The 22,780-nt window shown below is 40.0% G+C and overlaps 1 protein-coding gene and 1 long non-coding RNA gene across 8 annotated transcripts in view; both read right to left on the bottom strand.

Annotated features, from left to right (window-relative positions):
* Positions 1-22,780, bottom strand: part of sorcs2 (sortilin-related VPS10 domain containing receptor 2) — a 284,595-nt gene that overhangs the window by 173,824 nt on the left and 87,991 nt on the right. For all 7 annotated transcript variants that reach the window (XM_025062521.1, XM_025062513.1, XM_025062528.1 and 4 more), the window contains exon 2: positions 16,514-16,581. In XM_025062521.1, coding sequence (XP_024918289.1) covers positions 16,514-16,581 — 68 coding nt within the window. The remainder of the gene's footprint in view (positions 1-16,513; positions 16,582-22,780) is intronic.
* On the bottom strand, positions 12,146-14,508 carry LOC112488076 (uncharacterized). The gene is made up of 2 exons (XR_003051794.1): positions 13,222-14,508; positions 12,146-13,174 (listed from the first exon to the last, which is right to left on the bottom strand). It is a non-coding gene; the product is annotated as an uncharacterized LOC112488076 (long non-coding RNA).

Below are 22,780 nucleotides of genomic sequence, written 5' to 3'. Positions count from 1 at the left end.
AAGTATGTATGTATATATATATATATATATATACATAGATAGATAGATGGATAGATGGATGGATGGATGGATGGATGGATGGATAGATGGATAGATAGATAGATGTATATAAAATAATCTTGCTGTTTTATTAGCAAAATCATTGGCTGTAAGAGGCTGACAGGAATTAAAAATAAACATGATGGCAGTCGATCATAATTAAAGTCTCTTGTCAGTATATAAAAGAATCTTGCTGTTTTATTAGCGAAATCATTGACACGCTAAAGAGGCTGACAGGAATTAAAAATAAACATGATGGCAGTCGATCATAATTAAAGTCTCTTGTCAGATGCAATTCTGATTCCTCACTTTGTATTTATTCGGCTGATAGCATTTAAATGAATGCGTTACACTCGGAAACACCAGGTCTGGTGTGGCTGTAGCTGCTGCTGCGGCTTTTAGCATATCGTTGTCATGGTAATAGCAAGTGTTTGGTCAAGCTGTTGTCCAGATAACACTACAGCTGAGTACGATTTCTTGAGAGTTACGTGTGATTACAGTTGACAATTAAAGGACATATCCTACTATGCAAATGATTATGGTTATTTAATGTCTACATTAAATATTAGTGATATACTTTGGTTTAAAAAAGAGGATTGAGTAGAGCTGGATTCTTTACATACGTTGAACAGTATTTAGAGTTTTTGGCGTATGCCATTCTGGCAGGTATGGTAACTCACCAGGACGTGGGACAACAAACTGCAGTCCCATACATTTAACCCAGAGTGAGACACAGAATAAGAGGAAATCCCAGGAGGAAGTCAAGAATGAAGAATGAACCTGGGTGTTCTACAGGGGTTAGTAGTTAGCTTCGTTACTTTAGCATCACTTTTGTTAATATTTACCCAAGCGAAATTTAGCCGTCTCACTCCTGTTGTTACAGCTGACAACATACTTCTAGTGTTAACATACTAGTTTGTCATTTAGCACTGTGCTAAATGGGCAGCTTTGCTAAGCTTTGGGTTGTACGCACATGACAGTAGACTAGCAGTACAGTAATAAAGCAAGCTAACATATGAGGCAAATGACAGATCCTTGCACAGGTAGGACTGAGCGACGCAGTACAAAAGGCAAGGGAATAATATTATTGATTTAAGATACATTTCCAGATTTTGGTAGATTTTAAAACATCTACTTAGTTGTAGAAACTACTAACTTTTTTTTTTGCTTCCTTTTTATTACAGACCTAAAGGCCTAGCTGTTATCAGTCAGGACAGTTTATCAGTGTGGGTGGTTGCATATTTGTAAAAGTACCAGGATTTGGCACAGTACAGGCAGGCAACTCCAACACACTCATGGTGTTTCATGTTTTATTGATGTGGCCAGCGGTGACTGAGCCCCTTCACCCCCGCTGCCCTGGGCATCAGTGAAATTTCACTACGTGGCTATGCTAACTGTATGCAGTGAGTTCACACGGCATGTATGTGTGGATACTTGAGTGACAAGAGTTGCCCTGAGGAGTCAACAGGGACAGACCAAGGTGTCTCTGACCATGCTGTCCTCCTCTTGCCACTATCAGAGCTCCTGCAGTTCACACACCAGATGTGGCTCCTCTCTACATCCACACCACTCTTAAAGCTTTTTCTCTCTTTTTTTTTATTTTGTTTTCTTCTTCCCTCTATGCCAAGGCAGTAGATATTCCCATATTCTCTCCTTTATTACTATTCAAGTCATCCTTCCTGCAGAAGCACAGGTTTTACAAGGTTTAACAAGATACAGGTGTTACTCATTTGAATTTTATTCAGACAAAAATCCGATCTGGTTTAATCTGTTTCTATTGTAACCTTGAGCAATATAATTTTAAAAACATAACTTGTCATAACCACAAGCTCTCAACATTAAATCAATGACAAAAAAAGCTATACTTTATTGCACAAATATACATAAAAAAGAAATCTAGAACGATGTGAAAAAAAAATACCAGTCTTCTAGTCAATACTTTTGAATTTAGTCTTCTTCAATGTAATCATACATTGTTACATAAGACCATTTGTCTTTTTTAATATGTTCATCAATTAATCTATTCATCCATCTGTCCTTCAATTTATTCCTCCATCATTCATCCACATCAAACAACCATCCATTCACAAATATAAAACCCGATCCATCTAGACATATATCATGTATGTATCTATTGGACCTTCATTCAGGGGTGTCAAACTCAAATTCACAGTGGGCCAAAATTAAAAACTTGGACGAAGTCATGGGCCAAACCTAATATTATTGAAAAATTGACGGCAATTGTGCATGTTTTCCCTTCTCCCCAGATATGTAATGTTGAATTTTTTCATACGGAAACAATCTTTAGTTTTGCGTAAACATTAAATCTGGAACAACCCAAGCTTAATATTATAAACACATGAGAAATTAAATTAAAAATAAAACACACATCAGTGGTATTTGTTTCTTATTATGTCTCTTTATCTGCAGCCTTTCCGAGTTCCTTTTAATGTAATTTTTTTTTCCACAGGCAACATAAAAAAAAGTATGTGCTAACATAGCGCATGCACCGCTAATACTACAAATCCTAGGGGCTATATACTGGCGGCCAACTTTAGTACACATTTGATATGATCTCACGGACCAAATATAATTACACCGTAGGACAGATTTGCCTGAGTTTGACACATGTACCATAATTCATCTATTACAGCTATCACTCAATCTATCTATCCGTCTATACATACAAATATCCATATGTTTAATTATTTACCAATTCAGTGGTAAATTCAACCATCCATACATATATACATCCATTAACCCATATACCAAAGCAATAACCTCTGACTAATTTCCACTGACTGAATAACCAAGTTCTCAAAAGTAGGTGCTCATCAGACCATCACATGTACCTCATACATCTTTTCACACTCGTACACCCATGTCATTGGACAGTGAGGGAAGGCAAGGCCTACAACACCGAGGAACATGTGAAACCTCCCAGGCCTTGACTGTAACAAGGGTTCCAATTGAACATTTCTGGTTTAAAGAAACTCCAAAACTGATGACAATGACAGCACCGTAAAACGCAAACACAATGCACTTGAACAACAGTAAACCAGACACATTTGTTCGCACCTATTGCTCTCTTTCCGCCTCCCCTTGGCTTCAGTGTTTAATTAGCTCCCGACAAGAGATTCTGCGGCGAGCTGGTAAGACAGATCACTGTGAAAGTGTCCGGGAGGCCAAATGAGTGTGGGCCAGCATGTCTGTCCTCTACATCTGCCACGATCCAAGTCCCATCAGTCCTCAGGTGCTGGCTTTTTTTTTTTTTTTTTTATCCCATGTGCTACGTGTCATTGTCCCTTTGTTCCCCCGAAATTACTTCATGGATCAGTTCTCTGTTCACCCTCTCACCTCCCCACCCTTCTGGCCCCAACCATGCCTGATTCACACACACTCACAAGCCAAATTTATAGTTCAGGATTGTCGTGTTGTCAATGTCCCGCCAGATTCTCACCAAATGCCATCGCTGGCACCAACAGTTTGGCTGACATTTCCTAATAATGGCTTTTTCCCAAAAGTACTTTGTTGGTGGTTGGTGGGAGTTTTCGGAACACTAGAATAAAAAGCTTCCCAGTATGACTGTAATTTATGTCAGAGCAGGATTCTGAATGTAAAATCTGGAAATATTTTGAAAATTCTGTTGAAAGTCAGCAAGGAAAAAAAACTGCAAAAGACACCATTTTTGTCTTGTTTTTCTGAAGGAGGAGAAATGGAAGAATAGGTTTGGCTTGTCTATTCAGCAGGGGGCGCCACAGAGGGAGTTATTTGGCAGATTTTTTTGGACGCCCTTTTTCATGCAACCTAACCTGGGATTTGGGGACTTGTGCCTGGAGCCGACAGGTGACAGGTGCCAGTCCAACCACTGCACCACTCTACACCCTCTTGTTTCACTAAAGAAAGTTCAGAAAATAGTAACCTTTACTCTGAAAAAGTTGGAGTTAAACTGGAAGGGCAAAATTGTTGACAGCAATAAAAACTGTGGGAATTGGAATTGTGTGCTCCAAAGACATATTAAACATTGGTTTGCTGTGCAAGCGCCAACACCAGCCGGTACATCCTCGCGCTCGTGTCTGTCAGCCATCGGCAAAAAAGACGTTGACGTTGTTCACAACGGTGTTCACAACGGTGTTACACGCACTCCTGCATCTGATCAAAAACACAGCCCACCCAGCGGCAGGACTTACTGCGATTTCTACACGACTGCGGTCGCGGGACGGCCAGCTCAGACTCCAGACAATTGCTGCACTCTGCCAAGAGGCCTCTCCGAGCCATAACTCAGCATGTTGGTTTTGCACATCAGACAAAACTAGCAGGAGGTTCCACATTAATCAGAGAGCTGTGGAAGTTGTAGTCAATGGGCTTTATTATCTTTGGATCTCAGTTTTTCAACTCTGCCGGGATAATTATGACAGAGGCATATGTCCCACTAATCTGTCATGTCCTGAAATACGCTCCTGTCGCTTCACAATTAACACACACACCCACACACACACACACACGCACTTTACATCACCGTAGCACGGCTCACATTATCACCTCATCATGTTATGTGATGGTCCTAGCGCGGTCATCTTAACAACATCATTAATACCATAATGGCCATTGGTCTATAGTAATTAACCATGCGAGGTTATTAAAAGACTCAATGTTCTCACAGCAGCGGGCTCATAAATAAAGCAGCAGTAAGACTTGGGGGAGAGCTCTCCGTGACCACTGGAGTGGTGTTGTCGATGGAGCGAGAAAGACGCAGAGGCTGCTCATTCAAAAGTGCAGGCAGTGTTTGCCACTGGAGCCTAATCTGGAATAAACAACCTTTTAGTCCTGGTGAGGAATTATCACGTTATGTGGTCTTGGCTGAAGTTGGATAAAGAGGCAGTTTGCAGTTAAATTATTGCTACAATTAAGGCATTGCACAGTTTAAATTGAAAAAGTTAGGAATAATAGCAAAACTTGGAGAACTTTCTCTCTGTATACAGTATGTATTTACATCTTAACTAAGCTTGTGATTCTGATTCATTTAGAATCATAGAAGAATTACAAATCGACGAGTAAAAACGTATTTATTTTACATACATTATATATTTTATTATAAACAATCGTCACATATAATAGTATTTAAAATGCAGGTATATTATAAAAACAAGTACTCGTAGTGGGTGCTGCTTTAAGTACTCTATATATTACATTTATTTAAATGCACTAAATTAAATAAATTTTGCAAATTTGCAGTTGTTCTCCGACATAAACCAAGGAACATTATAAAAACCTGGGCCTGTTTAGTTGGACACAATTCTTGTATGCTGGCAGGAATTGAAGAAAGACCTGCATGAACAACTACTTCAACAGCTCTGAGTCTCTCTCTCTCTCATGTTTACTTTATATAGCCCTCATCTGCCACCTAGGGGAAAAGTATTTAATTATTCTGCCCGTCACTGTCGTATGGATGAATTAAGACAAATATTTAAGGTAAAGCAATGGAGGTATTCAGACCAATTAAGTCCAACTTTTTCACAGATACACCTGATGAGGTCTCACGGCACAGTGGCGGGTAATCACTGATGTGGAGAGTTAAAGCACAAGTCAAATTACTGAGTATTTTAACACTGTGTCGTGAGTGTAAACACTATTAGAAACACATTTATATGAATCAATAATTATTTTTTCAATAAAAGTCAATTTTATTCATTTGTATTCACATGTAAACATTGGTTAGAGATAAGTTATGTTGATGTAGGATGGCGTCATTGTCTCGATTGACTTGAATATGTTTAGTTTTGGATTCTAAGTTTCATTGTTTTTATGACTATTATATGAATTACAATTCTACATTTGTATTGTGAGCAACAGCCAGTGAGAGTTTGCACCGGCAGGCTCTACAATGATGCTGAGAAAAGAAAAATCACATTTTCTATCAAAATGTGTTCACCTAATTAAAGTGCTTTTGTTCTTATTATATTTCTATTGTTCAAAAAAAAAAAAAAACTCAAAGCAGGTCAGGGAAACAGCAACAAGTAAAGATGCTGACAGATCAGGTCCATGTACAATCCAAGCTCCACTGCGTTGGTTAGAATAAAGCTAGCCACCTCTCTCATGCACACAAACACACACACACACGCTCGCACTGTATAAGGCTGAATGTCAAATCAAAGAATGGTGTGTATTTGTTTGCAGCAGAGAGGCTATGGAGTGAACGTGCTGCTGGTACCATCAGGAGGATTAGTCCCAGTGTCCTGTTGTTTCCCCCTGTACAAGCAAATACACGAGGGAACGGTGTAGGCTGTGCCTGTGCCTGTGCTGGTGTTGGTGCGCTGGAGGTTACGTTTTCGAATGGGAGTATTTTCCTCTGTGAAACCTGAAGGTTACGTTTGCGAATGGGAGTATTTTCCTCTGTGAAACACTTTCGCTGATGAAGCCAGGAAAGTTTTGCCATGCTCACATGTGCTTTCCTTTACCCACAATCCCCAGATTTCCTACTTAATTGAGGGGAACATTTTTCCTGGCCCATCGGAATGTGCGTTATTTAATATATCGCCAGAAAGAAAATAAGAAGTGCTGTGTCTGCTAATGAATACATGTACATACTGTCATGAGGGTTCTCTGTTGACGAGCCAGTTCTCCTCCCTCGGCTGCAGCAGTGTGACGGTGTTCTAATATGTACCTAACCTCACTTGACTTGTTCTGTCTTTCAACCACACAGCAGTGATATACCGTAGAGCAGTGGTTCTCAATTATTTCCTGTAATGCCCCTCCCTTGGGGACGGAAATGTTTTCATGGCCCCCACCCCCCTGCAAAATGAAATACTATTAAGAGCCTGTATATTTTTATCTGTACAAACCACTGTATGAGTTGCTGCCACCTAGTGACTGGAGGCTTGTTATCATTCAAGCTTCATTCAAGCCATATTCAATCGGAAGCCCCTCATGCCCCCCGGCACTTCACTGCGCCACCCCCGGGGGGTTCCGCCCCACTATTTGAGAAGTACTGAGGTAAGGTAAAAATCACATAATCCAAATCTAAAACTACATTCTTGCCCTAAATAATCCTAACATTAAGACTAAATTAAATATTCATAGGCTTCAACAGTAGGTCCTAACCAAGGCCATCAGCTGATCCCGCCCCTCCCCTGACCCAAAACTTTTTCACATATTCACTCTGTGACCTTAGAGCGGCATTACATTTTAAGGTAGTATTTCCACAAAAACCTTATAGGAAAATAAAAAAAGTGACTATACTGAAGAGAAAACATTGCTAAATATTGTCAATTCTTCTTCCTGTACTTAGCAGTGTAGTAGCCCTTACATTAGAAAAAGGACCATGGTAAAACATCTGACCACTGTTACTAATGAGACTAATAACTCATTGCTTTCAGATTTAATCGTGTTCAATGTGTGTGGCCTTTATTTTCCCATTTACTATGATGTCAATATTATGTGATGTCAAAATAACTAGGGCTGTCAAAATATTAAAATTAATAATTGTGGATTAATCAGGTGGTAATCTGCTGTACTGAGATCAGCAGGTGTACTATGAAGGGAAAATACCCAATTTCACTCATACCCAATTGTTCTTGAAAATGATTATTTATTCACTGCTAATAAATTGTCTGTGTTCAACAATGTCACATTGAAGGGGCAGAACAATTAAATACTCTACTAGGTTGCAGCAGAGGGCTATAAGAAAAAAGAGAGAGAGACCTGGGGTAAAGAAGATCTTTGAGCGTGTCTTTCTTCAATTCCTGACAGTGTATCAGGGTTGTGTTCAAACAAACAGAGAAGTTTCACACCGACTAAATTGTGAGTAAATTAAAACTAAAAGATATATTATATTTTTATACATAGTGAAATATTATATACAAATATTGCATATTTCATGATGTATACTCTTCATGACTCATGATTCAGTTTGGCCGTTTGCTGTGGCTCAAAAAAGGTTGGGAAACACTGGACCACATAATGTTCTGCAGGTTGCTAATATGAAGCAGTGTTCTGCAGTTTGGTCCAGGCATTAGACTGACCTTGAGGCGATGATGTAATTAGCTTCTTGGGAGGCCACGAAATTGGAAGAAAGAAAATTAAAGGGGAAAGTGAGTGTGTGTGTGTGTTGCACAATTTCTTCAGCTCACAGACCTCTGCCAAAATTAGTTTACAAGGAAACTATAAGGTCAATCATTTGGACAAATTATTTTTTTGTGGCTCACTTCCTCTTTTATTTCATTATCTTTTTTCAGCTACCACCCCTTGATGTCTTATTTAGAAATAAGAACAACGTTTGAGTAAAACTATAAGCGACTGGTAACAAATGAATACATGTGACTTTTACACACTTTATTATACTGTGCACTGTACTCCACTGCTAAAACTGCACGTGACGTTCGAGATATTCTCTACCCATTAGCAAATGCCTGCACGGTCCTTTTATTTTCCACTTGGTTTCAGGTCCAATCAGACTCAGTAAGCTGAGTTCCCTGCTCCTCTACGATATCCCAGTCACAATAATATTGGAAATGATTCTGCTATTGGACGGTGCACAAAGTTTCCATCTCCGGCTCCTTACTGGAGTTGGCCATCAGACATTTGACGAGGTTAATATTATTATGTGTTTTATTCCTTTGGGCAAAGAAAATGTTTTTTTTTTATTGGTTCATAAGCAGGTATATGAATATAATATGATTTAATATAATATAAATATATAATATTTACAAGGTAAATGTTGTGTGTAAATTACAATTCTACCGATATTAATTGACACCTTCGTCACACGTACAAATGGTTGAGTTCACTGTCATCTGAGTCACAACAGTTCAAGGAGAAAAAGAAGACGACGATGACAGATCAAAGAAGTAAGAAAAAAAGAAGAAACAGAAAGGGAACCAACTATTTATTTATTATTTAGCAAAAAGTAGCTGTGTTAAAGTGTGGTAAAGAAGTGCGTAACGCTGTTCAGAGAACGCTCGGGAGAAGACAAAAGAGGAGGGAGAACAATAAGAACAAGGTGTACAAGAAGAGGAAAAGGAAGAGATTTGAGATTTTAAAATACTTTGTTGACAGTTGATGTCTAGCTGTAAAACACACAGCTACGTGACGAAGAGGGTAGCAGGAGGAGAAGAAGTAAAAGACGAGGAAGAATTAGGAGAAGGAAAATTAGAGGGAGAAAAGAGGGAAAAAATTATTTTAAAAAAAGGAAGGAAGAAGAAGTAGAGGAAGATGTTTATGATGATTCTCAGTCATCCAGGTCATGGTCAAGGTTGAAGAGTTCTGTTGGGCAAGTAGAGGAAGAGAAAGCTGATGAGGAAGAAAGGGATAAAGAAGAGAGAGAAAAAAGCAGAAAGAAAAAGTGAAAAGAAAAGTACAGGAAGAATGGTAGAAACAAGAGCAAAAAGAAAAGGATGATGGATAAAGAGTATAGTTTAGAAAAAGTGAGTGTTTTTAAAACCTGTTAGGTGTGGATGATGTTACAGAAGCAGTGAATATAAAACATGGAATGACATGGGAAGAAGGAATGACAGGGTAATCAATCAGTGTTGAAATTGTTTTTTTTTTATCCCCCACCAGCTGTTGTTATTCAACCTACATAATTTTGTGTTAGGTTTTTAAAGCATCTTTGTTCCATGCCCACCCTGATCAAAAGAACTCATAACGAAGAACTTCCCCAAACTCACCATAGCGAGGGTAAAAGTTCTGTTTGTGTACCTGTGCCTCGGATTTTTATTGACTCTGTTTGCATCCTGCTCTAAAATGCTCTGCAGCGCCACCCCCGCAGCTCTGCAGCCCGACCCTGGAGTCCTGCTGCCTGCTTCTATACCAGACTTTCTAAGTGTGTGGATACTTTTACTGCTATCTTAGAAGGAAGTAAAAAGCTCCGGTGGGCGCTGCCTCTACCTCCTTCACCATATCTGTTTCTCTCTTTTCTCTGCAGCCTGTGAAATATGCATGCACCAGGAAAGCGATGCTGTGGTAGAGTTGTGGTGTGCAGGGACGAAGGGGGAAATGATGCTCTCGCCTCAATTAAGTATTTACAACCCCCCCGCCCCATTACCATCACCAGACCATCTGGACTGAGGCAGAAATGCAAAAAAAAAAAAAAAAAAAAGAGTGGAAAAAAAATGCAAGAAAACAAGCAGAATTAACCTTCCCTAGGACAGAAATGAGTGGAAGTGAGGAGAAGATAAGGTGAAGAGGAAAATGAAACACGCTGTACTTATTATGCCCGAAAGCATGTGTTTCTACTTTGCCGCTTCCCTCGTTCTTCTGGTTTCATTTAAGGGAAATGCGATCTGGAGTCCAGGGCTGGTTAATCATCGACACATTTGTAACTGTGGAATAATATGTACATGTTCATCCACTTCCGAAACAAACTGATTAAGGAGGCTTTGGAGGAGGGAGCGAGTGGTAGTAAAGTTATCTCTTGTCAACGATTTGACCACTTAAAATAATCAATAAACGAAGGAAAAGTCCAACTGTTGTGTCAAACTCAGGCCCGGGGCCCAAATCTGGCCCGCGGTGTAATTATATTTGGCCCGCGAGATAATACTAAATGTGTACTAGAGTTGGCCCGCCAGTATATAGGTACTATATAGTGAGAGGATTTGTAGTATTAGTGGTGTATACGCTATGTTATAGCACATTAAAAAGGAACTTAAAAAGGCAGAAACAAGAGAAACAAATACTACTGATGTGTGTTATGTGTGTATTTCTAATTTAATTTCTCATGTGTTTATAATATTAAGCTTTATTTGTTCCAGATTCAGTGTTTACAATTTGTTTCAACATGAAAGAAATTATACATTAATTAATTAATAATAATTATAATAAATATTAAGTTTGGTATGTGACTTCGTCATAGTTTAACACCCCTGATTTAGAGAATTAGCAGAAAAAGATTTTTCCTAATTTTTTTAAAATTGTTAATTCACATTATCAGTTTTGCAACACACAACTAGAAATTGAGCATCCAGTTAAAAAAAATTAAGATAGAAAATCAGTCTAAGCTACACCCAGGCCCGACATGCCCAACATGCAATGAACAAAGGTCAGTAGTGAAATAATAAATTTAAAAAAATCAACGTAAACAAGCTCGAAGTTAGCCACTGCTCGGAACATCGTTACAGGTGCGAATCAACGCAAACAACTTTCCTGTCTCTGTTAAACTGACACATCCAAATACTAAAAGCAAAATAAGCTGCTGATCCAGTTCTAGCATAAACACCATCTTATCTGACGTGTGATTGACAGCCGGAACGGCTCTCTAGGAGTCACCGTCAGCGGAACTGTGGCAGCCTGCTTTCCAGTTGTCGTCCATATTTTACCGTTCACAGTAGCTGCCGCTTGTTGTCCATGTGTATTTATAGTAATATTAACTTGTAGTTATATAAGAGTAAGTGTGACCAAGTTGACCCGATACCAGCTGTATAAAAACAGCATCATAATGTTTGGTTGATTTAGCTGCGCGTTGGGTAATGACTGAGGCAAATATATTGTCTCTGAGGAGCCTTCTTCATGGCTCCAGCTGTGTCAAGCTGCAGAGTGAATCTAAAGCAGTTCACCTCCCTTATGTTACCGCATGAGGGATGAGAATCTAAACATCTCTTCACCGTGCTGTATGAACACAGAAGGCCTCTGGAGAGCAGAGTGAGTCACGGTGGATTTTCATGTTGAATAAATACATGAGAGTTACACTGGGTTGGCTTTCCTGTTTGTTTGTTCGTTTGTTTTCTTGTACTCTCAAAGTGTTTACGTATATAAGAAATGTAATAATCTTCAAATATCGAGCCTTACTTTTCCTGAAGGGAACTCCCGAGGGGTTAATAAAGCTCTATCTATTGATTAAACCTGAAGCCTGTTTAGTTGAACACAACAACGATACACCTGCAGGGATTCAAGAAAGACGTGCATGAAGATCTTCAACTGCTCTGAGTCTCTCTCACTTTTTTTTTTTTTTTTTTTAATAACCATCTGCTGCTACCTAGTGGAGGAGTATTTAAATGTTCTGACTGTCTCTGTGGTATAGACGGTAAATAAATTGGATATTTTTTTATTTAAATTTTCCAAGGTATATCTGATTTGTTTTTGATTGTTTTTCTTGCGTTTTTTTTTATTTTATTTTTTTTACTTCAAGTAGTCTTCAGGGGACTGCAGTTCATTTTTGTGAAAATGCATCATTTGATTGCTTTAGATTTTTTGAGACTTTTGTTTGCCCTCGTTTGTTAATGTCCTTCAGACTTTGAAAACTTAAACACTTGCTCTAAGATGCGTGTTTTTCTGTCTGTTATTGATCTGCTTTGAAAGTGTGTCATATATATTCTCATATCTACATCATATTTCCACTTACATTTCCATGAGAATCATCAAAGGTTTAAAAACCTCTGTGATCCCTCATCATATCGCTGATCGCTCTATTTTTTTCAAGAGAGAAAATGTAAAAAAAAAAATGCATACAAGAGAAGAAAAACTGAGACGCAGAAAAGATTAGAGGGAATGAGGAGCTGCAAATCTATCTGGGTTGACATGTCTGTCTGAAGTGCGATGCCCCCTTCTGTTCAACATAAAGAGACCCTGCGAGGTTTTCGTAATCGACTATTGATGATGACATACAAATACATTCTTACCCCACTGACACAAATATGCAAAAATAACTGCAATAGAAACAAATATCCAGAACAGAAACTTACATACACACAGAAATGCAACAGAGAGACAAAAATGGTACGTTCATGCATTTGCACGACTGCTGTGTTTGTACACGTGCTGGGAAGTTTTACTGTCGTACAGACAATCCTACTCTGACACATGACCTTCATGACTACAGGGCAGAAGTGAAAAAGAAACCCAGTGTGATGGTAACCAGCCTCCTGTGCGTCTTTAAGAGAGCTCTGAAGATGGCAGGAATTATAAACATCCCCCGACTCCAACAGCAGCATCCTGTTTATGTGAGTGAGATTACTGCAGCAGCAAATTGACCACATATGGGTTAAGCAACTGTACAGTACATACCAACTGGCCTCGGCTTATCGGCTTATCGGAGGTTTTTCGTTTGTTTTTTCAATCAAATTCAATCACTAGATACACTTGTGTGTAAATGGATAATAATGCCTTCCAAAAAAGAATCAACAAACGACCAAATGTGTAAAACCTGTGTAACTTTCGTGAGAGTCCCAAATCTGCTCCTTTGTGTAAAACCTGTGTAACTTAACTTGTAACTCTCTTTCGTGAGAGTCCCAAATCTGCTCCTGCAGTCGGAGCGTGGGATCAATAAAGTTTATTTAGTATTTCTAGGGCTTAAAGAAGTTCTGTCCGTTTGGAGTCATTATGCTGTTTGCTGATCCAGTACCAAATCCTCACATCTTCAGCTAATCTACGAGAACGGTTTCTCCAATTTTATTCTGTGTTTATAAATAAGAGAGAATATCAGGTTTGACAGCAGTACCAGGCACAACAAGGTAATCTGCCTCCACTAGGTGGCAGCAAATGGTTTTAAAAACAGGAAAAAAGAGAGAGACCCAGTGTAATTAAGTGATAATTGGTGTGTGTCTTTCTTCAATTCCTGCTAGTATTACAGTATTGTGTTCAATTAAACAGGCCGAGGTTTCAAACTTGGTAAGTAAATTGTGAGTAAACTGAAGCTAGAAGACGAATACAATAAATTAGATAAAACTTTTTGTATGGTTTTTCTAACGTAAAATATGTGTTTACACACTTCCATGTTTACACTTCCAGTTTTCATCGCAGTATCGTCATCATGGCTTTTGGAGACTAATAAACAAAACATGATCTGTTGCCAACAGGCAGTTTACCTCACCTCACATGACTCAATCCCTGACATCTTTCTCACGGCAGAATATCTCTTATTTATGTTTGAATATGTATATTGCACATCTTTTGTTGCCCGGGGGGCTCGCCGCAGGTTGCCTCCCATTTCTCTTCTCCCGAAATCGGGTCTAGACAGAAGGAGTGAATGGAAAGGGTTGTTTGGTTCTCTTTATTAGCTGGGTTATCACACGGGACCTTGGGTCAGACATAACACACTGAAGGGCAGACGTGCTGCATCATCAAGCAGCGATTACAAAACAGCTAGCTCTGACGCCACGGCCCAAGCACAGACAAAACTCCGCAGCACACTGGGAAACTCAGACAGAGCATGAACTGTGGTTAGGGTTTCGATTAAAAGGTACAAGCTGGAAACTGCAGCACGAACAGACCGTGGTGGGCTCTGAACACGTGGCCTTTTTAGATTTTTGGAAACACATGGCATGGCTTACTGACTGACATTCCTGAAGGAAGTGGGCTGTTACAAAGTGTCCTACCTACAACATGGGCCATTTGCTAACTGCATGCCAACAGCAATGGTCGAATAGATGGCATTAATTATTTTATTCAGGTTAAAGACATCAGTGTAGCTATAGGTGTTCAGGAGGGGCATATCCTCACAAGTACTTTGTGATACCCGTAGGGCTAGTGAACGGACTGCGGTTCACATATCCTCAGAAGTACGTAGGGCTAGTGAACGGACTGCGGTTCTATTATGGCACCGACTGACAGGCTTTGGTAGTATTAAAAAATGTATTCTGTTCTGGTGCCAAGTTCCAGTACCCAGACGTTAATCACATGATCAAGATCTGATCATGCTGTTGACGATTGGCTGTGACGTTATACGTGATTGCAGCATGCATTAAAAAATACATACGTGGTAATGTTTGTGGTTACGCCCACAGACGGAATTCACGTGTATCTGTGTTGGGCTCTAAAGTGGTTAGCGAGCTGAAGCACGGTTCCCTACAACCCATATGTCAGTGAATGTTGTTTATATGTGGTGCTTTGGCCCAGAGGCAATGTCTCTGTTGTTGGTGTGGAACCTCAGGGTTCACCTTGTGGTTTGAATCCCTGTTAGGGTGGTTGGTACCTTCCAGTGGACTCACCACCTGCAGGAAGGTTCAGGGGGGTTGGTACGGTGCAGTGTGATTTGGGTGGTGGTCATGGAGACTGCTGCCCCCGCGACTGGTAATGTTATTTTCTTTTTGTTAGAATTGGTATTATTGGTAATGTTAATTCCTTTTTGTTAGAATTGGTATTATAAATTAGTATTGACAAAAAAAAGTATCATTAGGAACAAGTATTGAAATGAATGTATCGGTACTGGTACCGGTATCAAATCTTTTGATTGATACCCATCCCCAGATACCAGACAGGTCTCTGTGGACCAGTGGTGATCTAAACGCCTCTCAGTTTAGTTGGCGAGCTGCACTTGATTCTACTCTCTCGTCTTTGTGCAGTGAACTTCTCCCCTAGGTGAAACTTGGCCTCTTGATCTACGCCACCTGACAGGTCAAGATGGCAAACCCATTCATCTTCCCCCACCGTCCTCCTTTGATCCTGAAGCCGGGAGACTTAAAACCTACGGGCCAGCAGACACAGCGAGTCTGAACACTATGTCAAGGAAACGTCAGCCATAAAAATTGTGCACAATACCTGCAGTCTCGCAGTTTCTTATCGACCTTTTCAGCCCCAGATGATGATTACATGCTAATTTCTGCGTCTTGCACCGTAATACCAACACACAACCAGTCAACCGTTTACTTTTCTTTGACACTTCAGACACAGTTCATAAACTTCAACCATTTTCTTTTTCCTTTTTTTTCCCTTCCCTCTCAGTCCCTTTCTCAATTACCGTGGCTGGTTGTGAATCTGGAGCATTATTCATAGACTGCAACAATTAAAACATCAACAGCGCAGGATAAAAATATGTACATTATTCATTTCTCTCCTCCAGGGAGACAGGCAGTCGGTGCTAATGAGACACAAAGGCTTTTGAAGTCACAGAGTCTTCAGCGAGGTGAATGGCATAAATTGAGTAACCACCGTAGACATGTCCTGCTCTGTGGGAATGTTTCCTCTACTCATAATTTTAGCCTACGCTGTTATTCAAATGCATCAAAATATGAAAAAATAAATTAGCCTGATCCCAGTTTTTCAATAAACAGATGTTGAGATTAGCATTTTAGCACTGGTAACAACAAGAGCGGACGGTAAGTACAAAGACAAAATTAGTTTAGTTCAAAGTCTAAGTGCAAAATTAAACTGTACTTGTTGCAAATTGACGCTAATGCTCCTGTTGAATATTAACTGTGAAATGTTTTTTGGCAATGAGCAGATCTGCTAAGGAGGAAAAACTCTTGCCAGGGATTCTTGACCCCATTCTGTGGCACTGCAGTGGCCACTGCCCTGCCCTGCATCACGCTGATACTCTATCTGTCCAAACAGATGCACACTCTGGCCTCACAGCCACCACCCTCCAGCTCTCCGCGTAATAAATAGCTGCCTGCTGATGTTTCGCCCGTCCTAGCAGTGTGTTATCGTCCGTGTCTCCTTCAAGAAGCACTGGGAAACCCAGCTGTGCGCTGACCAAACTGCTTAAAAAGACAGCGCCTGGCTAAAGAAAGTACTGGAAAGAGGCACATCTAAAGGTTTGGCTTACCTCCACAGTGAGCTCTCCAGCACCTTGGTAGAGTCAGCGTGGTAGTACTTGGTCAAGATCAAGATCACCTACAAGACAAGAGAAATCAACATACATTTAGTCTGATATTTTAAAGAATAAAATACGGACATAAAAGACAAACAATTGTAAATAGGGAAAAGCAAAATAAGGACATAAAAGACAAACAATTGTAAATACTTCCCTTAAATTTTGAATATTTGGGAATAAAAAAAGAAGTAAAGATGATTGCTTACTTTAAATTGTTACAAAAGAATAAAAATTTTGAATATTTGGGAATAAAATAATAAGTGAAAAAAAAGATGATCGCTTACTTTAAATTGTTACAAAAGAATATTTTTCAGGTACAGTACTTTTTAGTATCTTCACTACTTCCCATACTTACAATACATTCCTACATAGAAGTCCCATTTTCAACAAACAAAAGGCATGGTCTTCTATTTTTCAAATTAAAAAGGCGGCAAAGTGCCTTAAGTTCCTTCACACTGAGCAACAGTGATTGATCATTTTTGTAATTTTCTTTTAATACAGTATGTATTTTGTTTTTTGCCTTTGTTTTTCTCTACCGGTTTCAGTAAATGTGGTTAAAACACTGTTTTCCAAAGGCAGTCCTACAGAAAATGACTTTTAATAGAGCATGCCTTTTTCTGCACCAAGTATAGGATTTCGCAAATAAATGAATAAATGCGGGTATGCATTATTCATGTCACTCACACATCTTAGTCGGGGGCCACAAAACCTCATGTGTGCACGCTGGATCAGAGACTCTTGCCTTTTAGATATCTCAGAATTCCTGCTCTTGACAGCAGGGTCTGCTGGGAATAGTGTTGCTATGGCAAGAGAGGCAGTGGGTCAGGCAGCACGGAGAGCCCCAGACATGTGATTGACAGATGGGCTTGCAGTTCGAGGTAACTGAGCAATTGAGAAACCAATGCCTGCCCCGAGGCGGAGGGGAGTTGATTGGCCAATGGGTACTGCCCAGAGGCGGCTGCCAAAAGCAGGTAGTGTTGAAGGTGGCCGCTCAGAGGAAGTCAAGTGGCAAACTCTGAGCAAAGTGGCCAGCACTGATATATCTTAATACCAGACATAAGTATTAAGCATAAATTCCCTATCAGCATATTATATTATTCAAGTTTTACTGCTCATCCTCAGTCAAACCCTAGGCAACTTGAACATCCAGCTATCTTGGAAGCCTCGTGGCATCAGCTAATACGGAAGACACCTTGTAAATATCCAGTAGTTAAGATAGCTGCCTCCCTAAAACAGCTCATATTTTTATGTTATCATCTGCATACATAGTAATACATAAATACATACAGATATACATATACGCACACATATATAAATACATATTTATATTAATAAATTGATATTCACATATATACATATTATATGAATAAATTGATATTCACATATATACATACATATATGCATATATATGTAGATACATATATACTTATTTATATCTTATCTCGTTCTGAAATCATTCTAAGGCCACCATACTATAACTTACAGCTTCAGTGAGTCTTTAATTCTTTCAAGGATCTTGTTAAGATAAAAGCAGGGCAATATTTGAACCAGGTCTCAAAAAAAAAAAACTTCATGAATATGGAACACTACAGATCATGGATGTCAAATTCATTTTCACTGAGGGGCCACATCAGCAACAGGGTTCTACTTGAATGGGTGGTTGTAACTGTAAGACTTTATAGCTATAACTACTCCATAACCTATTAATACATGTTTATGCAACTGATTATTATATATTCAAGGTAATAATACTGTACATTGCTCTGTGTAATAACCTTTTTTTTAATCAGGTGAAGAAACTCGACACCATGGACTTTATTATGTGGCAATCTAAGAGTTGTTAAGCTCTGACGGGCCACACAAAATGACTTGGTGGGCCACATTTGGCCCGCGGGCCTTGAGTTTGACACATGGTTTAGATAGATGTGTAGAAGGACTTTAAGGGTTCTAGATTTTCCAAAACACAAATAAGTAAAGTCTTACTGTACTTGACCTTCAGCAACAGAGCTCAGTGACTGCACTATGGTAGGACTATGGTATTCCAGCATTTGAAAAACAGTATCTACCGGGAAAACACATGAATGAAAAGAAAAGCTCAGTGCAGGCAAATAAAAGTATATATAAAAAGAAAAATTCTCTGCTAATGAAAACTTCGATATTCTTATTCTTGAAAAACAGTATCTACCGAACTTAGATACCTAGTATCTAAGTTCAGTGCAAAAGTATAAAAAAAATAATAATTCTTTGCTAATGAAAACTTCGATATTCTTATTGAATATGTAACCGAGCTGCAGCGTGAGGCTCCCTGACATGCAGCAGATATTCCCTGATTGGTCTTTGGCTTTCTATGACTCAGCCAGTGCCTCTGAAAACAGGCTGTCCGCCTCTGCACAGCTGTCACTCTACTAATGAGATGCTGGTGCAAAGCTTGACACGCTCTCTACGCAGACAGAAAGGCAACGTTAAAGCTCTGGTCTTTTGACACTGGGTTCAGACCTACCGTCCACCAGGCTATTACTTTTCTCCCCCTTTGACCCTTTGTCCCTCCTTGACTTAAAGTCTAAGTTACAAAACTTAGTTTCTTACACTGAGAGTCTTGATACGTGATGTTTTATCACATTCACCTGAGACTATTTTTTGAAACATACGTTACGCTTGTTGCTAAATGAGCAGCACAAGTACAATGGGTGCAACAGCTGAGTTCGCTGAGCCAAATCAGCAACAGGTTACAACCTCACTATTTCAATTCACGTGTAAACACAAGACACAAAAAAGCATTCAGCCTACAAGCGTGTCCTGTTGAGAATAAAAATCCATAATTATTGCTTTCTGAGTGTGGCACATGTCAAACTGCACCCTCAGTAAGGAGAAGAAGACAATTCATCTTAATCAGCCCTGCGCACAGACTGGCTGATGGACCACAGCAGCCCATCAAGCCTATGAGAGTGAGGTATGCATCACTCAACCAGATGCCAGTGCCAATAGAACGTTTGCCTCCATGTGCACATGTTGAGCCACTCTTCAAAGCCTAAGTTCTGCTCGATTGGAAAATGATTTTTCTTTTGGGATTAAGTGAACAGGGCAAGGATGTATTCAGCCATAAATCACTACTGGCAGGAGGTTGAGAAATAGAGAGAGGGAAAGCGTTTATTTGGCAGCGGTGTAGTGTATTTCGCCACATTGATAAAACTGCTGAGCAGCACTGAGTCCAGATTCCTCTGTCGCCTAAAATGTACAGAGCAGTGCATCGAGAGCAGTTGGCAGCTCGTAGCCACCGCTTGTTAGAATAACAGCCGCAATTGGCAGCGAGTGAAAACACAAGAAAAGCGTTGAGGGAAAAAATTATATTTTGTATGCAATGCCATGCCAGCCACTTGTACTGCCACACAAATAAATCACAATGCTTAATAAGAGTCAAAGAAGATTCATAAACTCTGCCATGCTAATGCTAATAAGGTCTGAGGACTTTTTTTTTTTTAAAGTTTGTGATGAACTTGGGTGACCTAACCCAACTGCGATCCAGGAAGTGTTGGCCTATTGTGGTTATCTTGTTATACCGCAGACACATAATCAGCCACTGTGGGTTTTTTTTCTTGTTTGTAAGCTGCGGGCAATGAAGCTAATGTCTTTTATTGGAGGAAAAGTCAACAGGGTGGTCAGGACCCCAGGGTGACTCCATACAAGAGATACAAGAGCCCCCATTGAGAGTCTGCCTCATGGACCGGCAGACCATGGAGTCCAGACTGACAACCACCATTTGTCCCACAGATATTTCCATGTACTGAGTACTGTCAATGAAGTACCATCAATCAGCTATTGAGGGAAAGGCAGAGGAAGAAACCATTGAAGGAAGAAGGAGATTCTGGGGAGCGCGGGGGGGTACATACTTTCAGGCTCGGAAGGAAGAATGCGTTCATTCATCTTTAAAGCAAAGACTGGTTTACAGCTACATCAGCACAGAGTGCATTAACCCTTCCTCACCCCTGAGGGGTGCTTTACATCGCTAGAAACAGACCACCCAAATAAAGAATTCCATCCATCCATCCATCCATCCATTTTCATATGCATCCACATTACCGGTTGGCGGTTGTGGAGACTGCTGCCCCCACGACCACCTCCCAAATCACACTGCACCGTACCAACCCTCCTGAACCTTCCTGCGGGTGGTGAGTCCACTGGAAGGTACCAACCGCCCTAACTGAGATTTGAACAATGACAGTGATATTGTCTCTGGGCCAAAGTGCCACAATAAAGAATTCATCACTTAATATTCGAGAGAACTTGGATGGATGGATGGCTGGCGGGATGGATGGATGGAGGGATGGATGGATGGAGGGATGGATGGATGCATAGATGGCTAGATGGCTGCATGGATGGATGGATGGCTGGCGGGATGGATGGATGGAAAGAGTCTCAAAAGAGACAAACATAATGGCGTGACAAACATAATGGCCTGGTAGAAAAGATACTATCATAAAGTGTAAGTTGAGTAGAGGGGATAATTCCCATCGTCTCAAACTCTAAATGGTTAACTCCATTCATCTAAATAGACCCCCATTATCCCCATGCTGAGAGTTCAAGACACCGGTCGCCGCTGAGAAACGGCATCTGGTGAAGTCATTCCCTCACTGGACCTTGACCACACTCTTTATCAGGGGCCAGCTTGTGACCTGCAGACTCATTACAATTTCAACAACTGTGCAGGATTGCCACTACTCATTAAACTGCACAGGCTGCGAGAAGAACAATTACATGGGTCTGTGGTTTGGCTAGGTACACACACAAAAGGCTGCTGCTGACCACTCTGGTAAGTGTCTAATTAATCAAATGGAACAGTAGACTTGTATGGATATCAGGCGCATGGTTGCAGGTTAATGGGAAAATTATATTTTCTTAAAAAAAATATATTAATAATTAAATATGACAAGGAGCTAAAAATGTTTGAATATAACTAATGATTTTAATGATGCAGACGATGTATGACATTGGAGTTAATGGTATTTATCAGGCGTATTTGTTCACATTGCGATGAAGGACGTTTTTGGATATGTACATGGAATTATGTAAAAGTGTCATGTTTTAAAGTGTATGGCTTAACAGCAGCGTCAGGGTGGAGGGAGGCGTTGGGTCGTGGTGCCCGGATGAGTTCCTTAAAAGAATTACAAATTATAACATTTTAAAATATTTAAACATTGTAGGGGACACAGGGATATGGCTAAACTTGTATACATTTGCATGTTTACTACAATGCTGTCCACAAGAGGTGCCATGTAGCAAGCAAATACATTACATTTACCAAAATTGGGATCAAGTCTTGTCTGTCCAATATACATTATCCAAATACCAACACAAGAAAACAATACAATGTTTGTCTGTGAATATATTTTCACAGACATATTTTCTGAAGGAATAAGATTTGTTTTTACTATATTTACTAGAATATGGAGTATTCCTGCCTCTCTTGAAGTATCAATATTTCAGGTTGATATGCGTGAAACAGTTAAAATTCGAGACTTCACCTCCACCTTATTCTGCATATGAATTGAATACTTGTCATTTCTCACTTCTTCTTGTCTAACAAGTCTAACACACTGCTTCCATCTCCTCTTTTTTGATCTGCAGACATCTTGAAGTCTCTGCGGGCTCCTTCCCCCTGCTCAAGATTCCTCTGTTCTCCCATGGACATCTGAGCAATTGCTAAAATTGGACTCTGATCAAATTGGAGGCTTGTGTTCCAAGAAAGGAACTGGAACAATTAGGGGGGTTGGACCCTCCTCAAATAAATTACAGGCAGCATCTAAACCCATAGGCTATACTTGGTAACGCGCAGAAGAGTGTAATGAAATTGTCGACACATTAAAAAAAAACTGTTTATATATGTATATGTGCATCATATTCCTATCTGTTGAACTGAGACCATGATCTGTATAAAGACTTTAAGACACTGACTGATGCTCAAGCTGATAACTAATTGGACCAACAGGACTGAGGTTGCAGGGTTCCTCAGATGTGTGATAATCCACTGCTGGGAGCCTCAGGCCTTTGGGACTAAATCAGAAAGCTGAGGAGGAGAGAGTAAAGGATGTACGCTGAGAGAAGGAAGATAAAATGAGAACGGCATCAGACAATGAGACGTAGAGACTTGAAATGAGCCCAGCCACAAAAAAAAAGGGGGGGGGGGGGGGGGGCAGACAAAAAAACCCCCAAAAAAACAAAGAC

This window comes from Cynoglossus semilaevis, chromosome 1 (genome assembly GCF_000523025.1).
Source record: "Cynoglossus semilaevis isolate Cse_v1.0 chromosome 1, Cse_v1.0, whole genome shotgun sequence".
In the NCBI taxonomy this organism is placed as follows: Eukaryota; Metazoa; Chordata; class Actinopteri; order Pleuronectiformes; family Cynoglossidae; genus Cynoglossus; species Cynoglossus semilaevis.
This window is presented reverse-complemented; position numbering and strand designations above follow the sequence as displayed.